This window comes from Sciurus carolinensis, chromosome 18 (genome assembly GCF_902686445.1).
Source record: "Sciurus carolinensis chromosome 18, mSciCar1.2, whole genome shotgun sequence".
NCBI classification, from domain to species: domain Eukaryota; kingdom Metazoa; phylum Chordata; class Mammalia; order Rodentia; family Sciuridae; genus Sciurus; species Sciurus carolinensis.
In genome coordinates, this window is record NC_062230.1 from 7077998 (window position 1) to 7086988 (window position 8991).

The 8991-nt window shown below is 64.1% G+C and overlaps 1 protein-coding gene across 1 annotated transcript; it reads left to right on the forward strand.

The window, feature by feature from the left end:
- Window positions 1-1109: 1109 nt before the first annotated feature.
- Window positions 1110-8380, forward strand: Myl10 (myosin light chain 10). The gene is made up of 6 exons (XM_047533956.1): window positions 1110-1197; window positions 1637-1712; window positions 2184-2288; window positions 5935-6013; window positions 8146-8194; window positions 8272-8380. The coding sequence occupies exons 1-6, from the start codon at window positions 1162-1164 to the stop codon at window positions 8368-8370; spliced, it is 444 nt and encodes a 147-aa protein (XP_047389912.1). The 5' UTR covers window positions 1110-1161; the 3' UTR covers window positions 8371-8380.
- Window positions 8381-8991: the final 611 nt, after the last annotated feature.

The following is an 8991-nucleotide window of genomic DNA, read 5'->3' on the forward strand; positions in this document are numbered from 1 at the left end:
CAAAGCACCCAGTAAAAGCTAATTATAAGCCAGCCGGGTGCTGCTGCTCCTGCCGGGGCCCAGGAGCCCCAGGGAGTGGGGGCGGGGCTGGGGGCAGGGAGACCACACAGGCACTGGGTGGGGGCAGGGAGCAGGGAGCCCAGCCGGGCGCTAGCCGGGGGCCTGGCAGCCGGGTGGTACGGGCTGAGCTAGGTGGGAGCCCGGCCCTCCACCTCTCCCTCTGTGAGGCCAAGGCCAGTCTCTTTCCAGGGTCAACTTGGGGACAGGCCTGGGGAAGGACTCTGGGCTTCCCGGGGACAGAGCTTTCAGCAGATGCTGAGTGGTGGACTCTCAGGTGCTATGACAATCTGAAAGAAGTCCTTGGAGTCAGGAAGGCCAACCAGAGACCCTGGGATGGTTCCACATGGGTGGCCAGCGGCTCCCCCTGCGCATAGGTGGGATTCCATTTAGGGATCCCGCTTCGAGCCACGTCCGGGGCGGGGCCAGAGGCCGCAGGTGGGCAGAACAGTGTCACCCCTAGGTCTTAGATGGGCCGACAGACATGGGGAGAGAGGGCAGGACAGCATGGCACCCGCTCTGGCAGGTGTCAGTCCGAGGACAGAGCACGGCCCACCCGGGACGCGGAGGAGTCTTCCCGGAAGCCTGGAAGACTTCTGGACGCAGGCGGGGATGGGGGCAGCTCAGAGGGGGCTTGGGGAAGTGGGGGTCCCAGGCGGGTGGGAGGAGAAGCGTCGGAAGGTGGCAAGGGACATTCTGCTAAGAACCAGGGAAGCTTTGGCAGCTGGGAAAGGCCAGATTTCACCTGTGGCAGGAGGGACGGGTCCACAGAAGTGCCCCCTGTGCCACAGTGGGAGCCAGTGGGGGCCGAAGGCAGGAGGCAGGGTTCTGGCCCTGTGGGGGTGGGGAGCAGGCCACCCCCTTGTCCTGGGCTGGGAAGCGCCCTGATGATCCCCAGGGTCTCCCGGAGCCAGGTCTGCCTGCTGCAGGCACGGGAGGCGGGCAGGGTCCCTCGGGACCTTGATGCTCTGGGAGATGAGGCGCCAGCGGGGCTGGGCTGACCTCTTGAGGAAAGGGCAGCTGCGAGGCTCACCTGGTCCCTGACAGGCACCCAGAAGAGCCCGGAAGAGAGTGGAAGGCGGAGCCAGCTCCAACGTCTTCTCCATGTTCGATCAGTCCCAGATCCAGGAGTTCAAGGAGGTTGGTCAGCTGCCCCGGGGGACCGAGGCACACAGGGGGCTTCCCAAAGGGGTCCTGTTCTTCTGGGCCGCCCTGGGGTGCCTCAGAGGCTGGGGGTGGTGTGACTGGCTGCCCCGGGGAAGCCCCTGCTCTCTCTGAACCTCAGCCTGCGCTTGCTGTGTGACCTGGGTTGGGCTTTTCTCTTCCCGAGCCTCAGTTTCCCTCTCTGTAAACGGGGTTTGCTGGGAGCCGGAGGCCAGGGGACAAGCGTGGGGCCCACAGTGTGCTGAGCTGTCTGGAGAGGATGGCCACAGCCCTCGGGATCTGTGCCTCGGGGGCCGCAGGGCCCTGCACTGAGGTTCCCTGGCCGCGCTTGGCAGGGGTGGTCCCAACCTGGGGGTGGTGCCAGGGGCCCCCGGGCTGGGTGGGCCGTTGGTGGCTCAGTGCTGGTCTCTGCCAGGCCTTCACCATCATGGACCAGAACCGGGATGGCTTCATCGACAAGGAGGACCTGAGGGACACGTTCGCGGCCCTGGGTGGGTCCCCCAGCCGGGGAGGGACGCGTGGGCCTGGGGTCCATCCGAGCCCAGGCCACCTGGCAACAGCGGGTGTGGCGATGATGAGCTGGCTGGGGACACTACCAGGAAGGTCAGGGAGGGTCCGGGCGCAAGGTGGACCTGGGCCAGGAAGGGGCACTATGGGGATGTGGAGGCCTGGGGGACAAGGGGTCAGGACGGCAGGGGGAGAGCGGGGACCACGGCCCTGATGGGGGTGGGGGAGGCCTGCCGAGCCTCTTCTGGATGAGCCTGAGCCCCTGGCCCCGGAGTCCACAGGGACCCCTGGAGCCCGTATGAGCCACGAGGCCGGGCACTCCGGGGCCTCAGTCCCTTGGCAGCGAAGGGGCCGGGAGGGCGGGGTCTCAGGCAGCCCTGGTGATGCCCGGCAGGCGGGCGGGGCTTTGGGGATGGGGGAGGGGGAGCCCCTCGCCCAGACGCCCCCTCCCCCAGGCCGCATCAACGTCAAGAACGAGGAGCTGGAGGCCATGGTGAAGGAGGCCCCGGGGGCCATCAACTTCACCGTCTTCCTCACCATGTTTGGGGAGAAGCTCAAGGGTGAGTGGGGCCCCTGGGACCTGGGAGGGGCTGGGGGCCCGTGGGTCACCCCCTGGGGACCCTGGCACCTAACTGTCACAGGTGGAAACATATGTGGCCCTGGACGCCAGCCCCTGGGGCACACTCCCTGGGGCCTGCCCCTGCTCCCCTCTGACCTGTGCGGTGGTGGTCACCGGTAGACCGAGGTGACCTTGTCTGCCATGAGGACAGCCCCCCGTCTCCACTCCCTGCTCCCTTCCTCCCTGCCTGCTCTGCCTCTCCGTCCCCAGCTGATGGGGCTGGTGCCCAGGCACAGAGGTGTTGTGGGGGAAGGGGTTTCCCAGAGTGACCACCGCCACCTCCAGGTCTTATTCTGTGGTCACCCCAGACCCCAGGGAAAGGATCAGGGAACTCCTTTCATAAATGGTGAGTCAGAGGAGGCTCAGAGAGGTTGTGACACCTGACCAAGGTGCCCCAGCAAAAAAGCGGCCAGGATGGGGCTCCACCTGGGACCCTGGTCTAGTCGCTGCTCCCCTGAGACAGCACCCCCTCTTTCTCTCCTGGCCCTGGGGGTGCCCCTGTAATGGCATCCCCAAACGTGGGGGTTCTGTGGCCAGCAGTCTGGTCGTGGCTGTTCCTGCCCTCCCTCAGCCCCCCACCTCAGCTGGGCCAGGGATCAGGACCTGGCCCGCAGGGACACCCGGGTTTATTTACCTGCACCCCTGCTGTGGGGGGTCACACAGACCCCGAGGCTGCTGTAACAAGGGACCTCACGCTCAGCGCCTCCAGACCACAGCCACGTTCTTGCAGCTCAGCCGTCTGGGCACCTGGACGCTGGCAGGGCCCTGCGCTCTCCGCTCCAGGGGAGCCCCTGTCTGCCCGCCCCAGCTCCCCGTGGCCGCAGCCCTCCCCTGCCACCTGGAGGCCTCCAGGGCCTCCTCTGTCTCACTCTGCCTGCCTCTTGTAGGGACACTGGTCACCGGAGTTAGTCCCCCCGGGAGAACCCAAGATGACCTCCTCCCCTCAAGAGCCTTAATGTGCTCCTGCAAGTGCCCCTTATTTTCTCAAATAAGGAGTCATCCTCAAGCTCTGGAGGACATTTGCGGAGGCTCATTATTCAGCCCACTAAGTGGGGTGATTCCTACCTAACATCACAGATTTTTTTTTTTTTTAGGGTGGAGGATACAAAACTCAGGGGCACTTGACCACTGAGCCACATTTCCAGTCCTGTTTTGTATTTGATTTAGAGACAGGGTCTCCCTGAGTTGCTTAGGCCTCGATTTTGCTGAGCCTGGCTTTGAACTCGCCTCGCGAGCTGCTGGGATTACAGACACGTGCCACCGCGCCCAGCCTAACATCACAGATTTTATTGGGTGAAAAGTCCTTGCTTGCACAAGGTTGCACATGATTTGCTGGAGAGTATAGTCACTTCTGGACCCTGTGGCCTGGCTAAGCCTGGAGCCAGGAGGAGGCCACGGTCCACTTGGTGTGAGGACGCTGGGGGACAGGGAGGCCAGGCACTCTCCTCTAGGCTGGCTTTGAACTTGGGTCTGCGTGACTAAGCACCACGGGGCCCACCTCTCAGCAGCTGCCAGGGATCACTCCCAGGCCCATGGCCAATTCCTGGAAGAGGCCCGAGGGGCCCAGGCTGGGCAGGTTCTGCAGGAGAGACACAGGGTAACCCCAGCTGGTGGCTCTAACCTGAGCAGGGGGTGGCCTCCCTCTTTGATCCCAAGTGGTGTGACTGAGGAATACTTGTTAAAGGCTGGCGAGAAGCCTGGGCAAGCAGCCTTTGGGTGGCCAGGGTGGACAGCCCAGAAGCCTGGCCCCGTGGGCAAGGCAGGGTCCACCCCGCCTGGGCGTGGGGTGTGTGTCAGGTGAGCGGTTCCCTGAGACCCTCTAAGCGCTCAGGGGAAGGGGAGGGCTCTCAGCTCCCGTGGGGGCGGCCTGACTTGTAGACGGAGGGACTGAGGCTGAGGCTCCAGCTCATCCGCGGCTGAGCTGGGGATGTGACCAGAGCCTGCTGGGGACCGCAGGGCTGCAGCTTTTCCTCATCTGTGCCGGGACACTGGGCCTGTCACGCAAACTTGGCCAAGCCTGCGTGAGAGGCCAGCGGGCAAGGCCAGAGGCCTGGTGGGCGGGGAGGGCGGGACGGCCACCCCCATCCCACTAATTGGAACAGGAGACTTTGCCATGAGTTTCCCAGCAGCAGGTTGAGAAGCAGCCACTCTGCAGCTGGTTTTATGAGTTTGGAGGCCCCGGAGCAGAGGCCAGCAGCAGGGGCAGGCCAGGGCAGGCTGCGGTCTAGTGTCCAGCAGCTGGACCTGGACTAACCAAGTGGGGCACCATCCTCACGGGGAGGCTGGAACCGGCTTCAAACCAGCCCAGCAGAGGGCTCTTCAAAGACACCGGCAGTTTTCAGCTGATCGATGTCAGCTGGAGACCGCAACCGCAGGGCAGGGCCGCCCCGCCCCCATCCTGGTCCTTTGACCACTCCGCCCCCACCAGCCCGAGCCACCGCCGTCCCGCCCGCTTGACCCACCTGAGGCCCCAGCCCTGCTGCAGCAGGACGGCCCTGGGAGCTCAGGCCAGCAGGGTCAGCTGGTGTCAGGCGCCATCCCTCTGGACCAGTCTCCACCCGACCTGGAAGAGCTTCCAGTCTCCAGGGGAGACGCAGAGTCCTGACCCAGCGCGACAAGGCCGGTGGCGGAAGGAGCGGGGCACCCCAGAGGTACACCCCGCTTCTCTTAGGGGGCCTCAGGCAGGCGTGGGATCTCTCCGGGCCTCGTTTCCTCCCTGGTACTTCGGTGGCATCGTGTCCACTACAGGAGATGCTGGGTCTTCAGGGACCGGATGGTGCAGCCGCGGGCACAGCCTCGGCACCAGGAGCTGAGTGTTCCGGCCACAGTTAGGTGCAGAGGGAACACCCCTCGGGCCCCAGGAGACGGTGGAGGCTGAGAGAAAGGAAGGGGCCTCCCCAGTCCCCAGGTCCAGGTGAAGGCTGTCAGTCACCTGCTGTCATTCACACAGCCTGTGAGGCCTTGAGGGCACCCCCTCCTCTCCCTGGGCCTCAGTTTCCACAGCGGTAAAATGGGCCACTTAAGCCCGTGATGGTACCAGAATACTTCCTCTAAGGACAGCTTTCCCCAAAGCCACACAAGTGGTAGTGCCCTGGCCGCACTGCCACCCAGCCTGCTGGCTTGTGCCAACCCTGGGGGGCGCTGATCTTGCAGACGCCTCCAGTGCCATCGTGCAAGCCCCGAGTGCAGACTCTTCTTCCTCCATGCACAGCCTCTGTGCGCGGCTTGGGTCATATGCAGGCCCCAGGGCTGTCCCCCAGATCTCCGTGATCATGTAAGAGCAGTTGCAAGATGCTGGGCAAGTCAGTTAACCTCTCTGAGCCTCAGTTTCTCCATCTATAAAATAGGGACAGAAGCATTCAGTAAACCCCGGGGTGTCCATGCACGGCTGTGCAGGTGGTTTGTGACTTCGCGCCTAGGGTGCTGAAATCTGTTGTCACCCTCCCTCGTTTCCCTGAATCCTCCCCGCTCTGGCTTCGAGTGGCTTGGCCCTCACTGCGGAGCAGAAGTTGGGAGCCGGAGGGCTGACCCCCGCCGGCAGCCCTGCCCCGGCGCCGGTCCCTGAGGCGCCTCTCCACCCGACACAGGCACAGACCCCGAGGAGACCATCCTCCACGCCTTCAAGGTGTTCGACACGGAGGGGAAGGGCTTCGTCAAAGCCGATCTGTGAGTGTCCCGCCCGGGCTTCTCCCCCAGACGCTCGGGGGGATGCGCAGGGGTGGGTCCGGGTGGGTAGGTGGCAGCCCCTTCCCTCCGCCCAGCCCAGCCTCCTGAGGCCCCTGCCCCCCTCTGGGCCCCAGGGTGCCGTCTCAGGCACGTGGGAGTGGAAGGGAGGGCTTCCCAGGTGCGGGGAAGGAGGCAGAGGGGTCCTTGAGGAGGACTGGGTGGCCCGGGCTGGGGCGGAACAGCATTCCAAGTGCTGGAACAGAGCGCGTGCAGGGCCAGCGCTGGGTGTGGGGCGGTGGAGGTGGGATGGATTCTGAGACGGCAGGGGCCGGGCCTGGGGGCTCACGCTCCAGCCGGGGACCCCAGGTCTGCCCCCGGAGCATGGGGGGCCCAAGAGCCTCTCCCCAGGAAGCAGCAGGCTACCCAGGGCCCTGGGTGTGGTGCCAGCCTCCCGGCCGAGCCCGGGAGGCCTCCCTTCTGCCTGGCTGGGCCTGGGTCGGTGGCCCAGGCAGGTGAGGGTTCCTGCCTCCCTCAGCGCAGGCGGCCTGACCATGACCTCAGTGCTTCTGGTTGTGGGGGGGGTCTATGACCCCCGCAGCGTCCTCACTCCGGGTGTGCCATCTCACGTGACCTCACCCGAGAGCGTGAGTCAGCCTCCCAGGGCACCGGGGGCTGCGGGGGCTTCTGCAGCCCCTCCCGTCCGTTCCCTCTCAGGGTCTGGGGCTCCCACCTCCATCTTGGGACCAGGGGAGGCACCAGGCCACCACCCTGGCCCGGCCTGGACCGCCCCCCACCTCCCTCCAGCGTGAGGTTGGGGCTGGGAGGAACCCCTGGGGACCCAGTTTGGGAATGGAGGTGCCTCCCCAGGCCACGGGACCTGGAAGAGGTGGCTGCCGGCCAGGCAGGCCACAGACAAGGCTCTGGTTGAAACAGTCTGTGACAAGTCCCCAGCTCGGAGCTGGAAACTGTGACTGTCCCACAGAAACATAAATAATGGAAAATGTGCGTTGGTACCACTGCCGGCGCCAGGGGACAGGCGGGTGCAGGGGTGGGCTCAGCTCTCGGATCCACCCAGTCCCTTCGTCCCGGTGAGGTCCCCCAGCCAGGGGTCCATCCCTCTGTGTGTGGGTCCAGCTCCCACCTCTGGCTGCTCCAAGGGGACAGGCCCCACCCTACCACTGTCCCACTGTGGGACACTGGGTAAGCCATGCCTCAGTGTCCTGCCCAGTGACAGGAGAACCACAGGACTCCCTTCTCAGGTCTTCACAGCCGAGGTCCAAGAGGACTCAGGCCTGGGCAGCCTTCCTGTGAAAGGCCACAGGGATGTCAGCAGAAGTCACAGTCTAGAAACAAGTACACAAAGAAGAAGACAAGAGAGGCCCGGGGGTTCCGGGTGTCTCCCCGTAATGACCTTTTATTTTTGGTACCTGGGATTGAACCCAGGAGCACTTAGCCACTGAGTCACATCTCCGACCTTTCAACATATTTTATTTAAAGACAGAGTCTCACTGAGTTGCTTAGGGCCTTGCTAAGTTGCTGAGGCTGGCTTTGAACTCATGATCCTCCTGCCTCAGCCTCCAGAGCCACTGGGATTACAGGTGTGAACCACCGTGCCTGGTTTCAGTGACCATTTTGTGTGTGTGTGGCAGGGGGTGGGCATACCTGGAATTGAACTCAGGGACACTCGTCCACTGAGCCACATCCCCAGCCCTATTTTGTATTTTATTTAGAGACAGGGTCTCACTGAGTTGCTTAGGGCCTCACCAATGCCGAGGCTGGCTTTGAACTCTCAATCCTCCTGCCTCAGCCTTGTGAGCCGCCAGGATTACCAGCACCCGGTGGCATCAATGACCCTAAAGTTGATTATCAACACACCCTGAGAATCAGAGTGGTCCCAAGGTCTTGATGGGGTCTCAAGGTCATGCCACCTGATCCCCACCTGCTGCTGGGGGAGGAGCCTGAGTGACAGAGGAGGTGGCTGGGGCTCAGAGAGCTGTCTGAGGGCTGGGAGCACCAGCCCCAGGTTGGTGTCCTCCGGGGCCAGGACGCCCCTGTCCCCCTCACCCCTGGGATCTGCATGCCCAGCTGGTGTGTCCCTTCCCCTGGACATGACTGCGTCTCCCCATGAGCAGCATCAAAGAGAAGCTCATGACCCAGGCGGACCGGTTCAGCGAGGAGGAGGTAGGTGTGGGCTTTGGGGCACCTGGGTCCCCTGGCCCCGGTCAGTCTGCTCCAGCCGCCCCCTGCCCCCTCCCCAGGTCAAGCAGATGTTCGCGGCTTTCCCGCCAGATATGTGCGGCAACCTGGACTACAGGAACCTGTGCTACGTCATCACGCACGGCGAGGAGAAGGACTAGCCGCGGCCGGCCTCCCGCAGCCTGAGGCCCCGGGGAGAGGTCCCTGGTGCTACGGGTCAGGCCCAAGCTAGAATAAACTGCTAAGGCCTGAGCTTGCGTGACTGGTGGTCGGCTCGGGGAGACGCAGAACTCTCCTGCCCTCTTGGGTTTTCCAGACTCTTTGGTCCCTGGCTTTGCTCAGCTGCTCCTGACCAGCTGCTTCCGGGCAGAGGGATGGTTTCCCTGCTCCCCTCTGGGCCCCAGCCCCCGGCCTTCGTCCGTGGGGCTCTGTTGGGCACCCAGTGCGTGGCAGAGCCTAGGCCCGTGCCTGGGACTTGAAGGGGAGCCAGGAGTATCCATGGGCAGGAGGGCCCCACAGCTGGTGGTGAGGCAGAAGGTCGGAGGGGACAGAGGGCGGGTCAGGAAAACCATGAGGAGCAGGAAGGGGCAGGAAGGAGTGGGCATGGCAGAGTTGGGGAGGAGGTGGGCAGAGCCCAGGGAGGGTCAGAGGGCAGGCGAAGGTTTCTTGAACCCAGGGCATAGGATAAAAAGAACGCAGAACACCAGCAGGTGCAGCAGTGCACACCTGGAATCCCAGCGGCTCAGGAGGCTGAGGCAAGAGGATTGAAAGTTCAAGGCCAA